General features: G+C 38.1%; 1 protein-coding gene across 3 annotated transcripts in view; it reads right to left on the bottom strand.

The window, feature by feature from the left end:
* Positions 1-24632, bottom strand: part of LOC110457666 — a 117713-nt gene that overhangs the window by 39239 nt on the left and 53842 nt on the right. For all 3 annotated transcript variants that reach the window (XM_021509025.1, XM_021509024.1, XM_021509026.1), the window contains exons 4-6: positions 20182-21963; positions 6555-6629; positions 151-931 (exon numbers count right to left, since the gene is read on the bottom strand). In XM_021509025.1, coding sequence (XP_021364700.1) covers positions 151-931; positions 6555-6629; positions 20182-21934 — 2609 coding nt within the window. In that variant the 5' untranslated portion in view covers positions 21935-21963. The remainder of the gene's footprint in view (positions 1-150; positions 932-6554; positions 6630-20181; positions 21964-24632) is intronic.

The raw sequence follows: 24632 nt of genomic DNA, 5'->3' as shown, positions 1-24632 counted from the left end.
AGAGCTCTAAGTTGAAAATGATGAGTTTACTTTTACTTTAATTAAGAAAGATAAGATGATAATGAGACATCAGTGAGAAAAGTTAGTTGATAATGAGGTATAATTTAGAAAGGAAAGCTTTGTGCACACCTGTCAGAACGACATACTTACCTTGTGAGATTGGACTCCGTCATACTTTCCACCGTCAGTGAGGTATCGTCCCCAAAGCTTGCCTCGGAGGACTTGTCTCCGGGCGAGGCCTCCTCTGGGGAGTCAAAACAAGGCTGTAGTGTGAGGGGAGGGGGCTTCTGTCCTTTAGCCAATCTGTGTTCCTCCCCCTCACTATCCCCTTTACTCTTGTCTCCTGGGAGCTCACAGATGCGCTGCTGCTCTAGAGAAGCAGACGATGCTCCCTCTCTCCTCTGTTCCCACTCGTACAACTTACGTGCAAACTCTGTTGTAACTTTGTACTCTCCTAGGGGGCTATATATAGGAGAGTTCAGTTTGGCTTCCAGGTCTGGTTGGCTAAGACGCCCTTTCATCTTCTCAATCCGTGCCTCACGTTCCAGGGCTTTGAGGCGTTCCTTCTCTATCCGAATCCGGTCCCTCTCCAACTTTTGTTGTTCACGTTCCACACGCTGGAGTTCGCGTTCACGCCGGCGTTCCAGCTTGCTGCGGTCCTTATCAGCCTTAACTTTTCTGCTGCCCAGTCTGTCATCCTTATGAATTTGACTTGACACTTTTGTTGCGTCTTTGTTATCCAGGGGGGGACTTGCGCTGTCTTTGCGGTACTTGATTCTCTCCCATTCCTCCAGTTTTTTACTGAAGCTCTCGGTGAGTTTCTGCTGTAGCTCCTCCACATTCACTACTGTGGGCTCAGCGCTCATGCTGGCCCCTTCTGGTGACACTTCTCGGGAGTCCCGTGGCACGCGCTCCTCTCGTCCCTTCTCTCCTGCATAACAAGGCAATTATCATTAATTATAATATGCGTTGTTCAGATTTGGAAAATGAGGAAAGAAATTCTCCAACATTGAAAACGTTTTGACAGTTTGTTAGACAATTTCATTTCTTGTTGTCATGCTGCTTATTTGAAATATAAAATACATTGTAGAAATTGTAAGATAGAATAAATTATGCAACAATTATATTATTTATTGTCTTCTGTCATCTAACGTAAACTACAACAGGAAAATCAATCCCAGCTTAAAAATGATATGGGTATCGGTATCGTTACCCATAATTAAGTATGTCTGTGTGTCCCTCCCTGCAAATATCATGGAAACAGTAGGTTTGATAGACACGTACATGTACAGCTTTGTGTGATTTAAAATCTTCCATGTTTACAAGAAATTGTACAAAATCTTATGTGGGACTAGTTTTCTGAACAAGAATGTAATACTCAAAGTGGGCAATAACTCTGTTAATGAAAAAAATACATGGTTAATGACTTGCAACTTGTAACTTGTAAAAGGGGCAATAACTCTGTAAATGGAAAAAATATACATGGTTAATGACAACCTTGCACACTGATCAGGTTTGCAAAGTTTCATTTAAATCTGTATGGTAATCAGGAGAAGTACTTATTGCTGGGAAACTTTTTATCACAGTTTGACTTTCGCCTTTTCTGCAATGAGGGTGAAATTAACTTGGGGCTTATACAGAATTTACAGGAGAAAGGCGAAAGTTTCTAGGTATACATCCCCCAACCTCATTGTAGGGGTAACAGGTAACAGGCAACAGTTATAGTCAAAGTTGTGAATTCTGATTCCAGTTAACCCCCCCCCCAACTTCATTGCAGGGGTAACAGGTAACAGTTATAGACAAAGGTAATAGACAAAGTTGTGAATTCTCCACCAATTGATTGAAGTTAAATTACCAGTACAGGTAATCATCAGCTATTAAATATGCAAAATACACCAGGGTTAACACCGAACAATTGCATCAAAAAATCAACTTCTGAGTGAAGTGTAAACAAACTCCTTCACATCTGTTGTGTATTTAGTTTAACTGCTTGCTCCTGTGAGGATAATTTGTATGCACAATTTGTTGTGCAGTAAGACTTGACGGGCAGTGTTTATAGCCAATGTGTCAGAAAACATTGTCCAGTAGATCTACAAAAATACCTCACTTTGTAATGAAACAAGGCTATAATAAATGTCAAAAATGTACCATATGATTAATAGAATCTTCCCCTAACTCGAGGGTTTAACAGAGAAATCTCCAGCCCTCGGGATGATTATTTTGGTTGTCTAACTCACGGCAGAGCATCATCCCTCGGGTTGGAGATTTCTTTGTCATGATTATTTTTCTCCCATCCTATTATTTCAGCCACAACTTCACCGACAGTAGTCTGCCATGTTTGTAAACAAAAACACATAAATGTTAACAACACAAATGTTTTGTTTGTGGTGGCCCCATGTACTATTGATTCAATCATATTGTTTCAAACAAATTGAAATAAATCAATTATTTATTTTAAAAGACTAATATATGGAAGTATGTTAATATTCAAAATTAGGATTGGTAGCCATTCTGATATTTGAAATGAAACTAATTCACTGAAAACTGATTTTTCTGTTTACTGGTTCCCTCTTTCTTAGCTCTCCCATTTTCTTACTCCCATCTTCTCTCTTTTACTCTACTTTCTCCTTATAACTCAATGCAGCCCTCCCTTTGTTCTTATTTCTTCTCCTTCCCCTATTCCTTGTTTTCCAGCTTCTCGATCCCCTTATCTCATTTCTCCTGCTATCTTTCTTGTTTGTCCTTCCCATCCCTCTTCCTTGTTTCTTTTCTCCTCCATTCACACTTCCTCATTTCCCCTCTCCATTGCCAGCACTATACTTCTCCCCCTCCCCCCTATTTACCCTCATATCTTTTCCTCTATTTTCCTATTCCTTATTTCATATCATCTCAAATACCCCCATCCCCCTACACTTCCTTTTTCTTCTCCTCCATCCTTTCCACTTGATGTTGCCTTTCTCCCCTGTCTGTCTATCTTTGTATATATTTTCTTTCTTTCCTCTCCTCCATCCTTTCCACTTGTTGTTGCCTTTCTCCCCTGTCTGTGGATCTTTGTATATTTTCTTTCTTTCCTTTCCCCCCATCCTTTCCACTTGATGTTGGCTTTCTCCCCTGTTTGTCTATCTTTGTATATTTTTTTTCTTTCCTTCCCTCCCATCTTTTCCACTTGATGTTGCCTTTCTACCCTGTCTGTGTATCTTTGTATATTTTCTTTCTTTCCTCTCCTCCATCTTTTCCACTTGATGTTGGCTTTCTCCCCTGTCTGTCTATCTTTGTATATTTTTTTTCTTTCCTTTCCTCCCATCTTTTCCACTTGATGTTGCCTTTCTCTTCTGTCTGTCTATCTTTGTATATATTTGCTTTCTTTCCTCTCCTCCATCCTTTCCACTTGATGTTGCCTTTTTCCACTGTCTGTCTATCTTTGTATATTTTCTTTCTTTCCTTTCCTCCCATTCTTTCCACTTGATGTTACCTTTCTCCCCTGTCTGTCTATCTTTGTATATTTTCTTTCTTTCCTTTCCTCCCATCTTTTCCACTTGATGTTGCCTTTCTCTTCTGTCTGTCTATCTTTGTATATATTTGCTTTCTTTCCTCTCCTCCATCCTTTCGACTTGATGTTGCCTTTCTCCCCTGTCTGTCTATCTTTGTATATTTTCTTTTCTTTCCTTTCCTCCCATCCCTTCTTCTTCATGTTTTCTTTTTCTCTCCTGTCTTTCTTTAAATGTTTTATATCTCAAATATCAGTCTATCACTTTCATTCCCTCTGCTTTATTTCTCTTCACATTCCGTCTTCCTTGTTTCCTTCCTTCCCTGTCTTCTTTAAATATTTATCTCTTTCTCTTCTCACATCCCTTCTTCCTTGTTTCCTTTCTCCTGCCATCCTGTCTTCGCTATTTCCCCTCTTCAACATTCCCCTCCTCCCATGTTACAATGTTAATCAACAACACCGACATTAAATGTTCAGAGTAGGATCAATGCTAAGGCTACCCACTTAGAATGAAACAAGGATCAAAACCCTAAAACAAATATAATATCTTGTACAGGCCATTTCACAGGCAGGCAGAAGGATCGGGAACCAAGCATGTTTAGCTACTAGTTACAGATGGGTTGAGCGGACTTTCTCAAAAGAATGGTTTTCTTAATATTGTGTATTCATATCAAATATGGTGTTAATACAAAATAATTTGACAGCATGGTGAAATTTCCTGATGGTAAAATTGTATGAAAGTATAATTACGTTCTTAGCTTTCAAAATCAAAAAGTATCATTTTTAAACAATAAGTCAATAAGTCTGAAAAAAAAACCAAAGAATAATTTACTTTCATATCTATTACAATCTAAATTATGCGGCAAAGGAATTCTCACAAATTAGAAAAATCAACAGAAACCTATAGGAAACTTACAATTTCCATGTTGTTTCCATTTAATGATCAAAAAGATAAAAAAAAATCCCTTTTATTGATTTACTGAAGAGAAATATGTAACATTTGCTATAAAATGTGTATACCGGTATGTGTCAATTTAGAAAATTCAATAAAATGAAATCTTGAGATTGAATAATTTATCAAATTCTACTTTGAGACTTTATATCAAAAGACAAAATAAAATGTGGGTAAAAGTGAACTCAAATTTATTTTTTGATTCATGAATTGTTTTTCTCCATGTAAATACATGCAGAAATTGTTTATTTTAATACAATGAAAGTCAATATGTTGTATTTTTACTTTTAAGTTTGAACTCATTTCAAATGAACATAATTAATTCCCTGGTACTACAAATGTATATAGAGAAACTTTTGATGGAGATAATTATATTTTTTTTTTAAAATGGAATTTTCCAGCACCCTTTTTAATATCATCTAATTTACAAAACTTAATTTTATTAACTATGTAAAATTTTCAGTTTTGGCATAAATGATGCATTTCATTATTTGAGAAAAAAAGAAAAAAAAAAAGATCTTGAACTTTTAACCATCTTAAGATAAAAAAGATTACAAGGAAATCTCACTTAGAGATGGCGAAAAACATTGTAACATTATTTTTAACCTCACATTTTGTGGGAGTATAACCCGCTGGCTCCCCCTACTTCTACCCCCTCCCATTCCCCCTCCCCNNNTCCCCTCCTTCTCCCCCACCCCCTCCAACTGTTTACTTACCCTCACTGTACACTTATATTTTCTCCGCATATTATTCTAATTAACAAGAAACACAAAAATTCCAGATATTTCTTTTTATGTTGTATGTGTGTGATAATAAAGACAGCCAGTATGTATCTTCTATATCTAAATAAAAGGCAGGGAGTCCCTTCTATATGATAATATCATTCTGAATAGCTATCTGGTTTTGTCCACATAATCTTTTTTTTCTATGCATTCCCCTATCTAAACAGAGTCCCTGGAGTCATAGGGAAATATCATTAAGAATACAAATAGTTTAGAACATCTATCTGATTTGTCCATGATATCTTTTACTATGTATTTGTTGGTGCACTACAATGCTTGTGAATTTATAGCTTTTGTGGTTTGTATTTGTTGGACTGTTTGTTTGTAGTATTGGTGGGTTGTATTTGTTGGACTGTTTGTTTGTAGGATTGGTGGGTTGTATTTGTTGTACTGTTTGTTTGTAGTATTGGTGGTTGTATTTGTTGCACTGTTTGTTTGTAGTATTTGTGGGTTGTATTTGTTGGACTGTTTGATTGAAGTATTGGTGGGTGGATTTGTTGGACTGTTTGTTTGTAGTATTGGTGGTTGTTTTTGTTGGACTGTTTGTTTGTAGTATTGGTGGGATGTATTTGTTGTACTGTTTGTTTGTAGTATTGGTGGTTGTATTTGTTGGACTGTTTGTTTGTAGTATTGTTGGTTGTATTTGTTGGACTGTTTGTTTGTAGTATTTGTGGGTTGTATTTGTTGGACTGTTTGATTGAAGTATTGGTGGGTGGATTTGTTGGACTGTTTGTTTGTAGTATTGGTGGTTGTTTTTGTTGGACTGTTTGTTTGTAGTATTGGTGGGTTGTATTTGTTGTACTGTTTGTTTGTAGTATTGGTGGTTGTATTTGTTGCACTGTTTGTTTGTAGTATTTGTGGGTTGTATTTGTTGGACTGTTTGTTTGAAGTATTGGTGGTTGTATTTGTTGGACTGTTTGTTTGTAGTATTTGTGGGTTGTATTTGTTGGACTGTTTGATTGAAGTATTGGTGGGTGGATTTGTTGGACTGTTTGTTTGTAGTATTGGTGGTTGTTTTTGTTGGACTGTTTGTTTGTAGTATTGGTGGGTTATATTTGTTGGGCTGTTTGTTTGTAGTATTGGTGGGTTGTATTTGTTGGACTGTTTGGTTGTAGTATTGGTGGTTGTATTTGTTGGACTGTTTGTTTGTAGTATTTGTGGGTTGTATTTGTTGGACTGTTTGATTGAAGTATTGGTGGGTGGATTTGTTGGACTGTTTGTTTGTAGTATTGGTGGGTTGGATTTGTTGTACTGTTTGTTTGTAGTATTGGTGGGTTGTATTTGTTGGCAGAATCTGTTGGCAGTATTTGTGAGTATTACTTGATTTACCTACCTTTGACAGAAGACTGTTGACTTTTCTTTTCCTCCCACTGTTCTATCTTTTTGGTAAATTCATCAGATACTCCACCTGGAAGCAAAACCATTCTGCAGATGAATGTTCTCTACAGGTATACAGAATTTGCTACCACAAAAATTTATGAGTACATTGACAAACTGTTTAAATGAAATTGTTTCATGATTGGACACACAGCTACAAATTGTGAAACTTATATGACAGCAAAGAATGCATTTTTTGACTTTTAACTATGACCTTCAGTGCATCCGTACCTGTAACGTTGAAAAGTATGCAAATTTCATCAAGTCACTGCTGTGTTAAAATGATGTTCTTACCCAGACAGTTTTGTTGACATCCTTGCCAGCTTGGTCACTTGTGACGTTACTGGTGACCAAGAGGAAGTGACGCCCATATCACCTACGTCACCAGTGAACAAGCTGGCAGAATGTCAGCGAAACTGTCTGGGTAAGAACATCATTTTAACACAGCAGTGACTCGATGATTTGTACCTATACCTATCATACCTGCTAAATGACACTTTTCAGTGAAATACAGTCATGTACTATCATTTATTTTTGTATCTAGTTCAAAAAGAAACAAACAAAAAAAGCAAAAATGTTATGACCTTTACCTTGTATGTATCATAACAATTACTATTATGGTACCAGTATATCAGTAAAATGATTCCATATAACCTTGACCTTCCTTGCACCTGTGACCTTGAGTCTATGAGTACACATGACCTTGAAATGAACAGATTTCTCTATGACCTTTTATTTACATTTACATGTAAGTAACTGTGACCTTCACAGGAAGGGTCATGACCTTGATCTATAAATTTTGGCATCCTTGAAACCAAAACTGAAAAAAATAGCCAACTTGTCTACCAGTTGAACAAAACAGCTGTTAATGAACATTAGGTACACATGAAGAAACATTTTCCCATTTCCCGCAGATTCCATTGTTATCTGTGAGGGACTGTCAGAACGTCTCCTCCTAAAACATATATCATCCTGTGTCAGTTTTCCCAAGCCAAATCATGCATCATGTAATTCAGGAACAGCTCGCCAATAAAACACTGTTCCAAATTCAACTGCAATGTTTCTAGATTAATGGAATTTTTGCATGTCATCACCGCTGAAACTTTGAACAAATTGTACCAAATCAATTAAGAATAATGACCTGGCTACATAGATTTCCTGGAGCAGTGAAAGGCATGATAAATTTCTGGTTTATGTTGATGAAATGATGCTCTATGGGAAACCTGCATTGTCAACTTGACGTAGGCTGAAAGCGTTGGTCCTCGATACAGACACTCAATACCGTCCTAATCATGTTGGTAGCGACATGTTATTTAATTGTCTTGTGGACCAAAATCAGGTCGGAGGATAGTTCCAATAAATTCAGGAATTTGGCAATGAAAATACAGGAAGTCTGTGATCACTAGTAATCTGATCCCTGTCAGTGGCTATCTCCAGATTGGTGGCTTGATGTGGCAAAAATCGTCAGGTGATGGACAATCTGCCACACTGAATAGTCAGCTTATGTGGCCTGGGCTAGGAGACAATATGTACGGGCATCATTGTTGGGGGATACGTGATGTCCAGTACAACAGCAATCTATACAGACACCCAGATAATGCTATCCTGACAGCCTTAAGGGTGCCATCGGTCAAAGCATGGTCAGTATAGCATCTAACTTATTTCAAAAACTGATTCACTTACAACATACAATACAATCCCTATACAAACATATCCCAAAAAAAACAAAATAATTCAAATATTTTGAATTGCAGCCAGATTACTAAAACTAAGAAAAAAGTGTTTGAGGAACAATTTAGCTGTTAGATCTAGAAATGTTGTACTTTGAGAAAGATTGGTCTGTAGAGCAAGGTCTCTAGAACAGGTTTGTCTGTAGTTATAGACAGGTGGTCTCTAGAACAGGTTTGTCTGTAGTTATAGACAGGTGATCACAAAGAAAGGTTTGACTGTAGTTACAGACAGGTGGTCTCTAGAACAGGTTTGTCTGTAGTTATAGACAGGTGGTCTTTAAGACAGGTTTGACTGTAGTTATAGACAGGTGGTCTGTAAGACTGGTTTGAATGTAGTTATAGACAGGTGGTCTGTAAGATAGGTTTGACATTAGTTATAGACAGGTGGTCTTTAAGACAGGTTTGGCTGTAGTTATAGACAGGTGGTCTATAAGACAGGTTTGTGTGTAGTTATAGACAGGTGGTCTCTAAGACAGGTTTGACTGTAGTTATAGACAGGTGGTCTCTAAGACAGGTTTGGCTGTAGTTATATACGAATGGTCTCTAAAACAGGTTTGTCTGTAGTTACAGACAGGTGGTTTCTAAGGCAGGTTTGACTGTAGTTATAGACAGGTGATCTCTAGACAGGTTTGACTGTAGTTAAAGACATGTGGTCTCTAGAACAGGTTTGTCTGTAATTATAGACAGGTGGTTTCTAAGGTAGGTTTTGCTGTAGTTATATACGAATGGTCTCTAAAACAGGTTTGACTGTAGTTACAGACAGGTGGTTTCTAAGGCAGGTTTGACTGTAGTTATAGACAGTTGGTCTCTAAGACAGGTTTGACTGTAGTTAAAGACATGTGGTCTCTAGAACAGGTTTGTCTGTAATTATAGACAGGTGGTCTCTAAGACAGGTTTGACTGTAGTTATAGACAGGTGACCACAAAGAAAGGTTTGACTGTAGTTATAGACAGGTGGTTTCTAAGGCAGGTTTGACTGTAGTTATAGACAGGTGGTCTCTAAGACAGGTTTGACTGTAGTTAAAACAGGTGGTCTCTAAGACAGGTTTGACTGTAGTAATAGACAGGTGATCACAAAGAAAGGTTTGACTGTAGTTATAGACAGGTGGTCTCTAAGACAGGTTTGACTGTATGTATAGATAGATTGTCTCTAAGACAGGTTTGACTGTAGTTATAGACAGGTGGTCTCTAAGACAGGTTTGACTGTATGTATAGATAGATGGTCTCTAAGACAGGTTTGACTGTAGTTACAGACAGGTGGTCTCTAAGACAGGTTTGTCTGTAGTTATAGACAGGTGGTCTCTAAAACAGGTTTGTCTGTAGTTACAGACAGGTGGTTTCTAAGGCAGGTTTGACTGTAGTTATAGACAGGTGGTCTCTAAGACAGGTTTGACTGTAGTTAAAGACAGGTGGTCTCTAAGACAGGTTTGACTGTAGTTATAGACAGGTGATCACAAAGAATGGTTTGACTGTAGTTATAGACAGGTGGTCTCTAAGTCAGGTTTGACTGTAGTTATAGACAGGTGGTCTCTAGAACAGGTTTGTCTGTAGTTACAGACAGGTGGTCTGTAAGACAGGTTTGACTGTAGTTATAGATAGATGGTCTCTAAAACAGGTTTGGCTGTAGTTATAGACAGGTGGTCTCTAAGACAGGTTTGACTGTATGTATAGATAGATGGTCTCTAAGACAGGTTTGACTGTAGTTACAGACAGGTGGTCTCTAAGTCAGGTTTGACTGTAGTTATAGACAGGTGGTCTCTAAGACAGGTTTGTCTGTAGTTATAGACAGGTGGTCTCTAAAACAGGGTTGTCTGTAGTTACAGACAGGTGGTTTCTAAGGCAGGTTTGATTGTAGTTATAGACAGGTGGTCTCTAAGACAGGTTTGACTGTAGTTAAAGACAGGTGGTCTGTAAGACAGGTTTGACTGTAGTTATAGACAGGTGTGATCACAAAGACAGGTTTGACTGTAGTTATAGACAGGTGGTCTCTAAGACAGGTTTGACTGTAGTTAAAGACAGGTGGTCTCTAAGACAGGTTTGACTGTAGTTATAGACAGGTGATCACAAAGAATGGTTTGACTGTAGTTATAGACAGGTGGTCTCTAAGTCAGGTTTGACTGTAGTTATAGACAGGTGGTCTCTAGAACAGGTTTGTCTGTAGTTACAGACAGGTGGTCTGTAAGACAGGTTTGGCTGTAGTTATAGATAGATGGTCTCTAAAACAGGTTTGTCTGTAGTTACAGACAGGTGGTCTGTAAGACAGGTTTGACTGTAGTTATAGACAGGTGGTCTCTAGAACAGGTTTGTCTGTAGTTACAGACAGGTGGTCTGTAAGACAGGATTGACTGTAGTTATAGACAGGTGGTCTCTAGAACAGGTTTGTCTGTAGTTATAGACAGGTGGTCTCTAAAACAGGTTTGTCTGTAGTTAGAGACAGGTGGTTTCTAAGGCAGGTTTGACTGTAGTTATAGACAGATGGTCTCTAAGACAGGTTTGACTGTAGTTACAGACAGGTGGTCTCTAAGACAGGTTTGACTGTATGTATAGATAGATGGTCTCTAAGACAGGTTTGACTGTAGTTAAAGACAGGTGGTCTGTAAGACAGGTTTGACTGTAGTTATAGACAGGTGATCACAAAGAATGGTTTGACTGTAGTTATAGACAGGTGGTCTCTAGAACAGGTTTGTCTGTAGTTATAGACAGGTGGTCTCTAAAACAGGTATGTCTGTAGTTACAGACAGGTGGTTTCTAAGGCAGGTTTGATTGTAGTTATAGACAGGTGGTCTCTAAGACAGGTTTGTCTGTAGATATAGACAGGTGATCACAAAGAAAGGTGTGACTGTAGTTATAGACAGATGGTCTCTTAGACAGGTTTGTCTGTAGTTATATACGGGTGGTCTGTAAGACAGGTTTGGCTGTAGCTATATACTGATGGTCTGTAAGACAGGTTTGACTGTAGTTTTAGACAGGTGGTCTGTAAGACAGGGTTGACTGTAGTTATATACAGGTGGTCTGTAAGACAGGTTTGACTGAAGTTATATATGGGTGGTCTCTTAGACAGGTTTGGCTGTAGTTATATACTGATGGTCTGTAAGACAAGTTCGTCTGTAGTTATATACGAATGGTCTCTAAGACAGGTTTGACTGTAGGTTTAGATAGATGGTCTCTAAGACAGATTTGACTGTAGTTATATACAGAGGGTCTGTAAAACAGGTTTGACTGTAGTTTTAAACAGGTGGTCTCTAAAATAGGTTTGTGTGTAGTTACAGACAGGTGGTCTCTAAGACAGGTTTGGCTGTAGTTATAGACAGGTGGTCTGTAAGACAGGTTTGACTGTAGTTTTAGACAGGTGGTCTCTAAAACAGGTTTGACTGTAGTTTTAGACAGGTGATTTCTAAGGCAGGTTTGGCTGTAGTTATAGACAGGTGATCTGTAAGACAGGTTTGACTGTAGTTATAGACAGGTGGTCTGTAAAACAGGTTTGACTGTAGATATAGACAGGTGGTCTCTAAGACAGGTTTGGCTGTAGTCATAGACAGGTGGTCTGTAAGACAGGTTTGACTGTAGGTATAGATAGATGGTCTCTAAGAGAGGTTTGACTGATGTTTCAATAGAAAGATATTAAAACGGCAGAGTCCCTATAATGCTGATGTGGTATTTTTACAAATGATAATAAACTCTATCACCATTCAACATTCTTCAACTTGAAGACCAATATTTCCTTGAAATCAGATAGCAAGTAGCATTACCACATTAACCCTTTCACCCCCAGGTTACTTTAGTAGACCCTACCATACATTCATATGGATGAGTCCATTGTGGTCTACAGTGGTGAAAGGGTTGAAGTTGGTCTGATTATGATCTTAAATTGCATGTCATCTAAAAGTTAAACATGAATATCACAACATCCTACATATCTGTATCAAAGACATTTTTATATATCTTTCCTAGCCGATTGACAGACAGACAAAATCACCAGCTCTGAGAACAGTTGTACCAATCAAACGACAGACAGACATTAAAACCCGTCTCTGATACTGTAACGTCCCCTCTAGTCAGCGTTATAAAATCTGACATTATAGCGTTTGTCCATTGCATCACTAAATTTGAAGGCCGAAAACACTCTCTAAATAAAACAAACCCACCTATTGGGGAAAGCTTTGAAGCGTTTAAATGTATAGACATCTGAAATATTTGACTCCTTTAGGATATGTCAACATTATTGATCACATTGAACGCTAAGCTCATAGGGTTACATACACATAACTCCATTGTTCTGACAATATAAAGTTGATTTATAAAACAAAAATCAAAGCGTTCAGTTACATCCGGAAGGTGCCTCGAGTATATGTACTTTACATGTTTGTCACATTAGTGAACCATGTCTTGTATGGTTACTGATACAGCTAAAGGAAATGTTCTTTTAGTTCAACCGGTAGACCACTGGACCAAGGAACTTATTAACAGTCTGGGATTCAACTCCAACTGAAGACTGCAAAAAGTCTTGAAAGAGTCACTATTTTTCTTAAATTCACGGTCAGACCACGGTTCGAACCCGGGCCCCTCCAAACTCCAGACGGATGCTCTACCAATTGAGCTACCTGGTCACCAACGATCGACCCAGTCCAGTTCCGCTATGATACATAAAGTCAAGGACATATATCATTTCTCATTCCCTCGCTCCTGATGTCAACACAAGGTAGCGAGAACACAACCGCATGGGTCAGCTACACATACATCACTCCCTCCTCCATTGAAAAAATGTTTTAGAAATTGTTTCTCATTTAAAATTAGTAACGAATCTTTTTAAAATACATAAGAGCCAATATTCAGCAGATACACACGTATCAGTCTTATCAAAGTTAGATACACACGTATCAGTCTTATCAAAGTTAGAAAGAGAACAATGCTTACACACGTATCAGTCTTATCAAAATTAGAAAGAGAACAATGCTTACACACGTATCAGTCTTATCAAAGTTAGATACACACATATCAGTCTTATCAAAGTTAGAAAGAGAACAATGCTTACACACGTATCAGTCATATCAAAGTTAGAAAGATAACAATGCTTACACACGTATCAGTCATATCAAAGTTAGAAAGATAACAATGCTTACACACGTATCAGTCATATCAAAGTTAGAAAGATAACAATGCTTACACACGTATCAGGCCTATCAAAGTTAGAAAGGGAACAATGCTTACACACGTATCAGTCATATCAAAGTTAGATACACACGTATCAGTCTGATCAAGGTTAGAAAGAGAACAATGCTTACACACACATCAGTCCTATCAAAGTTAGAAATAGAACAATGCTTACACACGTATCCGTCTTATCAAAGTTAGGAAGAGAACAATGCTTACACACGTATCAGGCCTATCAAAGTTAGAAAGGGAACAATGCTTACACACGTATCAGTCATATCAAAGTTAGAAAGATAACAATGCTTACACACGTATCAGTCATATCAAAGTTAGAAAGATAACAATGCTTACACACGTATCAGTCATATCAAAGTTAGAAAGATAACAATGCTTACACACGTATCAGGCCTATCAAAGTTAGAAAGGGAACAATGCTTACACACGTATCAGTCATATCAAAGTTAGAAAGATAACAATGCTTACACACGTATCAGGCCTATCAAAGTTAGAAAGGGAACAATGCTTACACACGTATCAGGCCTATCAAAGTTAGAAAGGGAACAATGCTTACACACGTATCAGTCATATCAAAGTTAGAAAGATAACAATGCTTACACACGTATCAGTCCTGTCAAAGTTAGAAAGAGAACAATGCTTGCAAATTTATCAGTCCTGTCAAAGTTAGAAAGAGAACAATGCTTGCAAATTTATCAGTCCTGTCAAAGTTAGAAAGAGAACAATGCTTGCAAATTTATCAGTCCTGTCAAAGTTAGAAAGAGAACAATGCCTACACACGTATCAGTCTTATCAAAGTTATAAAGAGAACAATGCTTACACACGCATCAGTCCTATCAAAGTTAGATACACACGGATCAGTCCTATCAAAGTTAGATACACACATATCAGTCTAATCAAAGTTAGAAAGAGAACAATGCTTGCAAATTTATCAGTCCTGTCAAAGTTAGAAAGAGAACAATGCTTTCACACGTATCAGACTTATCAAAGTTAGAAAGAGAACCATGCTTACACACGTATCAGTCCTATAAAAGTTAGATACACACGTATCAGTCTTATCAAAATTAGAAAGAGAACAATGCTTACACACACATCAGTCCTATCAAAGTTAGAAATAGAACAATGCTTACACACGTATCAGGCCTATCAAAGTTAGAAAGGGAACAATGCTTACACACGTATCAGTCATATCAAAGTTAGAAAGATAACAATGCTTACACACGTATCAGTCATATCAAAGTTAGAAAGATAACAATGCTTACACACGTATCAGTGCTATCAAAGTTAGATACACACGTATCAGTCCTATCAAAGTTAGAAAGAGAACAATGCTTCCAACAACAGAAATAGTTCTGATGTTCCGATCATATATTATTTTTATCAAAATAGGCTACACTGTTTTGCCATATATATCCAGAATAGCATTCATCTCCAGATTGTAGTACATTTCTATCAGAAATACCATTAATAGCCCTCAAAAATAGATTCTAAGTGATACTGATCGTGGAGTCTGCATGATAACCTATTTTTTACACTCAGATTATAAAATGAATAATATATTAAATCTGCCAGAATAGAATTTGTAGACTTAATTACCAACAAGAGGCCCATGGGCCTTAACGGTCACCTGATATATTTATACAGAGAGTTGATTTTGTTTTTAACATGAACAGAAATATTATTCAAAGTGACAAAAAACAATACAACCACCTTATTCAATATCTAGCATACAGATTTCAGACTAAAAAGTATTTGAAACTAGNGAGACCCCAGGGTCAAGAAATTCACAATTTCGGTAAAGCACCTTAAGACCCTTCCATCTATGAAGAGTATTTGATTCTACCATATCTGGGTCTTGAGAAGAAGATTTTTGAAATTTCAGTCAATTCAACCCTTTTTGGCCCCACCCATCAGCCCCTGGGGGTCAGTCAGGGCTCATAGGTGCATACTATCAAACTGCTACCTAATACTGATAATGCTAACCCAAATTGAATTACTTCCAATGGAAATTAAACAAATGTTGGTCCAAAATGTGATTTCCCTATATAAACTATAGTAAAGTTTACCCCCTCCCCAGGGGGAAACGTGAGACCCCAGGGTCATGAAATTCACAATTTCTGTAAAGCACCTTAAGACCCTTCCATTTGTGAAGAGCATTTGATTCTACCATATCTTGGTCTTGAGAAGAAGAGTTTTGAAATTTCAGGAAATTCGACCCTCTTTGGTCCCACCCATCAGCCCCTGGGGGTCAGTCAGGGCTCATATGTGCTTATTATCAAACTGCTACCTAATACTGATAATGCTAACCCAAATTGAATTACTTCCAATGGAAATTAAACAAATGTTGGTCCAAAATGTGATTTCCCTATATAAACTATAGTAAAGTTTACAAGGGGAAACGTGAGACCCCAGGGTCAAGAAATTCACAATTTTAATAAAGCACATTAAGACCCTCCCACATATGAAAAGTATTTGATTCTACCATATCTGGGTCTTGAGAAGATGATTTTTGTAATTTTAGTCAATTTGACCCTTTTTGGCCCTGCCCCTCAGGCCCCTGGGGGCTTGGGACTAAACCGGCCACTATTTTTGTTGACCTTTGTCCATGGAAGGTCCCTGCAAAATTTCATTGAAATTGGTTTAGGGGTTTTGGAGAAGAAGTCGAAAATGTAAATTGTTTACGGACGGACGACGGACAACGACGGACAAAAGGCGATCGCAATAGGTCACCTGAGACTTTGTCTCAGGTGACCTAAAAAAAATGTAAAACTTGAAAGTGATCTGTCAAAATCAAATGGACTATATTTTAGAATGTACATGTAACAGGAGATGGAAAATTGCATGGCCAGACCGGGGTTTGAACCCAGGACCGTCTGAACTATAGACAGACATTCTACCAATTGACGATCGACCCAGTCCAGTCCGCTACATGCCTCCCTCTTTTTTCTAAGTCTTCGTCAGTGAAGACATCATTATTTACAATCCAGCTTCGGGTTTCCCCTTGCCAAGTGTTCACCCAATGCTTGAAACAAGGGTTGCTCACAGGCACCACTGTGACAGGTCCGGAAAACGGATGGCCAGACCGGGGTTCTTACCCCGGTCCTTCCGAACTCTAGACCACTCTGTACCAATTGAGCTACCTCGTCGCCGACAATTCACCCAGTCAGGTTCCATTACATGCATATACAACAAAACGAAAGATCTCTTTGCAAAGATCATATTGTCCCAAGAAATATCTGGTCATTTAAAACAAAAATTACATTAGGAACCCTAATGAACAAACCCTCATATATAAAAAAATATAGGCATTTTTAGGATAAAATCTGTCTAAAAGGCATTTTTACATAAGGACTATCTGACAGTGAAAGACCTTACCCTATGTCCAATTAGTGTCTTTTTTTATGGGAAAAGTTATCATGTACATTTTCCTTACTTTCATGAATACACTGCTACCAGCAATACAATTTTATATTTCTTAAATTGTGTCCTTGTAAATGGTTATCTCAGTTCTAGAGAAAAATCGCTCATATTGATCAGGAATAGGTCAATGGTACTTAGGAGACACCTGTGTAATAAACTGACCGTGGAGTAGTTTTTAAAGTTACCTGTACATGGAGGGGGGCACCTCCTCTGGAATGCAGAACACAGCCACGACATATCTCCGTAACTAGGACTTATTCCCCACCTTACTAGTGAATGGGCCACCTCCAGTCTTACAAACACATGCAGCCTCTGTAGCTATTGTCAGTGTTTCCAAATTTAATCAAATTTTTGTTTTAAATGCAGAATATTTTGTAAAATTTCATTCTGTTATGCCCTTTCCAAATCCAATGTTAAGACCATCACCAGGAGAACCACTGATTCCAACAGGCACTAGTTGCTGCACCCTCTTCACAATAAGTTTCTGCAAATATTGTCTTTTTTTCCAAATCGAATAAAACCATATTCAATGCAGCATGTTTTGCACGATTTAATCATTCTGTACAGGTCTTCCATCAATTCTTAATGATCCATCATACGCACAACCTGTGTCCTTTTTTCAAACAGATACCAAATTAGAAAATCTTCTCTTTTTGACAGTAAAAATCTCAAACACAAAACTTATATTCAAATAAAAATATTGGAAATTTTTAACAGTAGAATCAATTCTTTGAGAGAAAAAAAACCCAATAAAAATCCAGAAGGTTTAAACATCTTGTATGTTCTCTGAACCAAGCTCCGATAAGTTTTCCTTAAAAGCAGTCTTACATCATGCGTTTCACTATCTCAACCCTAAATCACATGTATGGTGCGTGTCAGTGCAGCTTTTCCCCTTCAGTTGCGATTCCAGACAGCAGTGACAGTTCACATCCCCCTCATTACGACATTACCAGGCAATTCTCACGATAGTCAATGGAGAGGAGAGGGATGCTCCATGGTACAATGTGAGGAACTGCGGGCTAATCTGAACTCGAGTCAGTTATGAAAAAATCCATATATGCTGGGGAACTTTATAGTGTTTTTATAGCCAGTGATCAGAAATCTGAATTCCAGCACCTCATCTAATTACAATGATAGATATGTTCTGTTGTGTGGCCCTGCACTCCACCGAGACAATAGAGCCACGATCGTAGCTATCACTTTATCCCGCCTCGTATGGTGACCTGCATTAATTCGGAAGAGGCATAAGTGGACGGAGCTCACTATACAGTTAAGATGCTGACATGAAACTCAAATTTGGTCTTGTCAGTCTGGGTCAGCGGAGGAAAGACGTCCTCCCCAACGGATTGTTCAATTATGTGAAAGTTTCTCATGTGTTGTACGACTATTTACACAGTCTGAGCTCTGTGCTTTGGTGTCCTTACAAAGGCCAGACAACTGTTGGAACAGAGCAGCCCTGAGATTAAAAAAAACTGTCACCAGCGTACAGTTCCTAATAGAAAGCACACAGACCAGTATTTCCTGTGATGACAAAAATCAGCGAGGCACACTCAACACGTAATTGTCACATACGCACTGTAACGTCATCTTACCGCAGACTAGAGAAAAAAGTTAAAATGTCTAAAATATTGTCAGCTTTACCATCATAACAGCGCTAGACGTAGTCAATTCCAATTCACACATTTAATTTAATATGTAAAAATGCGATGTTCAAAAGAAATACAAAGAGAGCACAAAATAACAATGATTGTCAAAAATGAAATCATCCAAAAACTGCCGATTCATTTTTTTTCTTACAAACAGAGAAAAGAGGCATACCCTGCTTTCTGACAGTACTGTACCAACTCCTACAGACAGTGCTGACAACTCCTACAGACAGTGCTGACAACTCCTGACAATGCCATGCAGTTCTGATTCCCATTCAGTCCAAAACACTAATTGAAGGAGTCTGCTCATTTCTAAATTTCTGGTATTGTCCAACTAAACCATGATGTAGGTTCAGATTTGTTCCTTAAAGTGTCATTACTGCGTATAATTTGATTTTTCAGAATCTACTTTTTTCATTTTACAGTCGAGTACTTCATACAGTTGTAATGAGATTCACTGAGGGACTGACAACAACAGACAGGCAGCATGGTAATTGTCTCTCAAAACAACAGACAGGCAGCATGGTAATTGTCTCTCAAAACAACAGACAGGCAGCATGGTAATTGTCTCTCAAAACAACAGACAGGCAGCATGGTAATTGTCTCTCAAAACAACAGACAGGCAGCATGGTAATTGTCTCTCAAAACAACAGACAGGCAGCATGGTAATTGTCTCTCAAAACAACAGACAGGCAGCATGGTAATTGTCTCTCAAAACAACAGACAGGCAGCATGGTAATTGTCTCTCAAAACAACAGACAGGCAGCATGGTAATTGTCTCTCAAAACAACAGACAGGCAGCATGGTAATTGTCTCTCAAAACAACAGACAGGCAGCATGGTAATTGTCTCTCAAAACAACAGACAGGCAGCATGGTAATTGTCTCTCAAAACAACAGACAGGCAGCATGGTAATTGTCTCTCAAAACAACAGACAGGCAGCATGGTAATTGTCTCTCAAAACAACAGACAGGCAGCATGGTAATTGTCTCTCAAAACAACAGACAGGCAGCATGGTAATTGTCTCTCAAAACAACAGACAGGCAGCATGGTAATTGTCTCTCAAAACAACAGACAGGCAGCATGGTAATTGTCTCTCAAAACAACAGACAGGCAGCATGGTAATTGTCTCTCAAAACAACAGACAGGCAGCATGGTAATTGTCTCTCAAAACAAAACAAAAATATATTTATTGTCTGTGCTAATGACCTTGAACTTTGGCATCGAGAAATGTCATATCAACTGAAGAATATTTCAGGAAAACTGAACTGAGAAGCAATATCCCATAATCCCATAAATCCCTTATTTACATCAATGCCACAAAGCTATCAATGATATCTGATAATCCAATGAGTACAGAAATTCTGCATTCCCATTAATGTCACAATTCCATCCAAAAATAACAGAAATCCTTATTTGTTTATTCCCATTTTCCCTTTGACTCCCCATTTCTACCAAAATCATATTCCCATTTTTCACTTATTTCCATCACAATCTCATCCATTCTTCAACTACAACTATTATCTGCATTGCCTCTGCTCTTTCCGAATTGTACAAGGCTGTTTTGGACATCCTTTATTTAGACAAGCTTTAATCAAATGAAACTGGTATATGAATACATACCTAGTAATGCTTCCATGTCGATGGAGCCGGACTGTATAAGAAATGTTCGTGCCCTTGCCCCCTGGTCTGATTCTTCTGAGCTCTTGTGGCGTGGGATACAGATGGGAGATGTTTTTGGCGTGGACCTTCCCAGAGGTCCTTCCTGTTCTGCATACCGTTCCTCACAAACCTCTGACTCTAGTAGTTCTTCATTGCTGTGTTCAAGTTCCCCTTTTTTCCCGATCAGTTTACGTTTTATACTATCCTTACGCGTGTGAACTATACTTTTGACGCGTTTTCCCCACGTTGGTTTTTTCTTCCCCAGTTTTGGAGAGTCAGTGTGGGTGACCTTGAGTTCGGACAAATCACCATGTGATGACCTCCCTTTGTAGCTAGATGAACGTCTTAGGTTGAGATATTCATCAGTCAGGTCAGGTGTTTCGTCCAGTAGGGATGGGCTAGACTTTCGGCGAGGAATCGCTACATTTAAATACTGCTCACCTGCTGTATTTAAAACAACTACCTCCTTGGTGACATCTGATTCTATCTCACTTTCATGTTTCTCTAGCCATTCTGGGTCCCCCATCCAAATTTCTGTCCCAAACTCTTCATCCTCATCTTCCTCTTCTCCTTCACCTTCAACCCCAAGGTCACGACCCTGTGTTGGACTAGATGGCTCTCCTGATGATGTTGACCTCCGAACCTCATGACTCTCGACCTCAAGCCCACTTCCCACCCCACTGTCCACAGACCGATTTTCCATTGTGCTGATTGGGACAGTCAATTCTTTGCTACCCTTACCTAAGTCTTTAATTGATTTTAAACTAAATCCAATATCCTCTGGAAATCTAGGCTTGCTTATAACTCTTTTAAACTTCACCCAATTTGACACCTTAGATTTGCGTTTTGAAGAGGAAGATTTTAAACCTTTAGATTTTTCTGTCTTTTCATAGGACTTTGAGTGGAGTTTATCTGAATTGTCCTCTTCTCCTGATTGTTCCAGGATTTCGGATGGAATGTCAAGAGAGCCGGTTGAGCGACTTCGCTTGTGGGTAACATGCTTGGAACGTTTTGGGCTGTACGAGTCCGAAGCAGTCTGCTCCAGTTCAAAGAAGCACATGTCCTCAGCACTAGGAAGCCTAGGCCGACTGACCTTGTGCTTACTGTAGGACGCCTGCTTGGACCTCGTGTAGCTGTACTCCGACTGTGTCATTATTTCCTGCTCCAGGGCTGTCTTCACCTCCAATATGCTCTTTGTACTTTCAAGATAGGCGCACTTCCTTTTCAGTTTGGAGTTCTCACCTTTAAGGTTGGACAGTTGCTCCATCAACCGTACCAGGTTATCAAGGTGATCCAAGCCTACACTCTGGCGGACCGGACTAGGGCTGGGTGTTCGTGGCTTGACAGGTACTTTTTTGACCCCTTCACCCTTACTGGACTTATCCTGCTCCTCGAAGAACTCCAAAACCTGCGACACGTCTGGAGAGGGAGACAGCCCTTGTGGCATCAATAATTGGCCACCACTGGTTCCCATGGCGATGGACTGACCAGATATATCCTCATCCAGGGTGATGTCTGCACTCATTGGTGACTCACCACTGGATGTAGTTGCTGCGGCGATAGATGCTGGTGGCATCTCGGCCTCAGTGAGGTAGGTCATCTTGATTTGACGTTGCTCCAGCTGGACAGCCGGTACAATCTGGCGCTCCGATGTCGGGAGGGCGACAAAGCACGTCTCGGGTTCAATCTCATTAGGGGGCTTCCTTGTGGCCATTTATCTAGCAACCTGCCACAACTGGAGATCTGCAGACACAAAAAGAAGTCAAACATTAGAAACATTTCAATTGATAGAAGAAATTTTCGTTTCAGGTACTACTACAGCCTATGTGAAATTTGTCAAAGGGATTTCATGGAAATGAAGTTGTGATGAACAGCTTGGAAAAGGAAGCAAGCTTACAATGTACATGATTTAATAATTGAAACGAGAGTTATGGCAAGGTAGAATTCTAACGAAATGAAGCTGTGATATAAATACAAGGTCGCAATAGGGTAATTGTGTTCATTGGCGTCCATTTTGATTTTCAGATTTTGGTCAAAATGCAACTTGAATGGGTAATTGATATTATATAACATAAGAAAGTTCCAGTCAAATCAAAATCAATTCATACTTGCCAACCCTCCTTATTTAGGATGGAGACTCCCGATTCTGGACCCTTAAATTTAGTATTTTCAACCAGTGAATTTGCTAAACTATTCCTATATTCTAAGATACAATGATTTCATTTGAAAGAACAATTCAAAATATGTCATTTTGTCTCTAGGTGGTATATATATACACTTTTAACGAAGAAATCATTACATGTTGGTTATGCTAAGGATTATACATAGTCAGTCAAGACAAAAGGGAAATAACTCTTGTAAAATCCTAATGTTAAATGCAACAATACAAGATGTTGAAATACAAATAACTTAAGGACTTCCCACCCTTCGTAATACACATGTTTTTCTTGTCTTATTTTCGTGTCGTCATTCCCGTATTGCGTATCGGGCATTCCATTACCATAGTGTAAATTATAGTAACACCGGGTAAACAATAGTACACGTGCGTGACGATGATATGTCAACACCCGATATCGAGACTTAACTTCGAAATGTGTAATCACACGTACTTCTAAAATAAAGCTTATGATAGAAAGACATTAACTAACTCACGGGAAGACACTGACATAAGATCAGACGACTTCAAGAAGGTCGTATATGAGGCACATGAAATTAAGATCTCGACTGATGTGTTTTGTTTACCGACCTCACCTGTCACGTGCTAACAGTAGTTCACAAGCTCTTGGTCGCTACGACTTTTGTTGTCGAGCGAGTTACGCTCTGTCAGATAAATCGCTTTACAAATCCAATTACAATGACTTTGTGAAAATAGTGGTTTGTAAAATATCAAGATCCCTATAAAACGCAAGTGCATGTGCGTGCACATGATAACGGCATACCATGCAATAGCCTATGGTTACAAATGAACCTGACATGTAAATATACCATGCGTAAGCAGGCTATGGAATGATGTCCAAAGTGTACATGATTTAGAGTAATTTTGTTCCATAAAAGAACAGTAACTTGACAATTAAATATAGTAATTTAATCCATTTCCGTCATTTTTGGTATAGTAAAGAAAATAAGTGTCATTGTATAAATTCTATCCCTCTGCAAAAAGTTCCGATTTTTTTCAAGGTAGACAACTCTCATCAGGATCAAAATTGTTGTAAAATGTAAAATAAATGAATTATAAAGACTTTGTGTGCGTTTGGTTCAATTTTTCACTCTTTATGTATGAAACTATGTGTCCTGTTTGCTTTTAGCTTGTATTTAGAAACTTTTATCCATACAATTTCAATAAAAAACGCTTTTTGTAACATGTTGTAGATATGTTATGATAAATAAAATATTTGTAGGGTTGATAGCAATGTTTCTTTTTATTCTTTTATTGTTGTAATAGTTTTGAACAATGCCACCCATTCAAAAAATGTGAAATTGTTGAATTTGACAAAAATTCAATTTTTCGGTATTTTTAACAAAAAAATCCCCAGTTTATCGGAATGTTTAGATTTTCATAAAATTATCTCTACATAGTGACATAACCATTATGTGAAACTTTCACTGAATTCTGCTGGCAAATTGCGAAAGGGTGGAGTCACCTTAAATCTTGATTACCAGCCTCAGTGTAGAAGAAAGATTTAATTGTTCTGCTTTCTCTTATTAAATAGTTTACAATTCTCCTTCTTTAATGAACGAAAAATTAATGTTCTGAACAATTTGTCCAAGTATTCACGGAAAAGGTAGCATTAGCAATGAATAAAATTCATTCAATTTCATTTCACTGATGAGAAATGATAAACATATTAAGAAAAGTGCGGAGAAACAATAAGGAAAGGGTAGAACTTGAAATGAAATCCAACACTGATGGTTTTAATTTCAACTTTCCAACACACTGTTTCTAAATATATCATTTAATCCCTATCATTATTCTACTCTTGTTTTCACTCTTTGTTCAGAATTGACACGAAATATATTATTCATTTGTAAAATATATGCCAAAATAGGCACAAAATTTTAAAAAGCGTTCTGAAGTTTTTCCAATATACAAATGTTGGAGAGAATTGCAGAAGTTTGAAAAAAATCTCCTTGACTTAAATGTTTTTTCGCTTTAAGGAATTTTCCTGAGTCGAAAATGTTTGTGAAACTGGAGCCAGATGAGATATCAGAAAACTGATTTAATGTACTAGTTATGGTTTCATACCAGTAAGAGGAGCACATTGCTAATTGACTGAAGTTAGAAGGAACCTGAGTTTCATACTTTAGACACCCCTGACTAAGTAATAATAATAAAATTATAATATCTCAATCTAGCCTATTCTATAATATCTCAATCTAGCCTATTCTATAATATCTCAATCTAGCCTATTCTA

Source organism: Mizuhopecten yessoensis, unplaced genomic scaffold (genome assembly GCF_002113885.1).
Source record: "Mizuhopecten yessoensis strain PY_sf001 unplaced genomic scaffold, ASM211388v2 scaffold9293, whole genome shotgun sequence".
Classification (NCBI taxonomy): Eukaryota; Metazoa; Mollusca; class Bivalvia; order Pectinida; family Pectinidae; genus Mizuhopecten; species Mizuhopecten yessoensis.
Note: the sequence above shows the minus strand (reverse complement) of the source record. Positions and strands in the feature narration are given on the sequence as shown.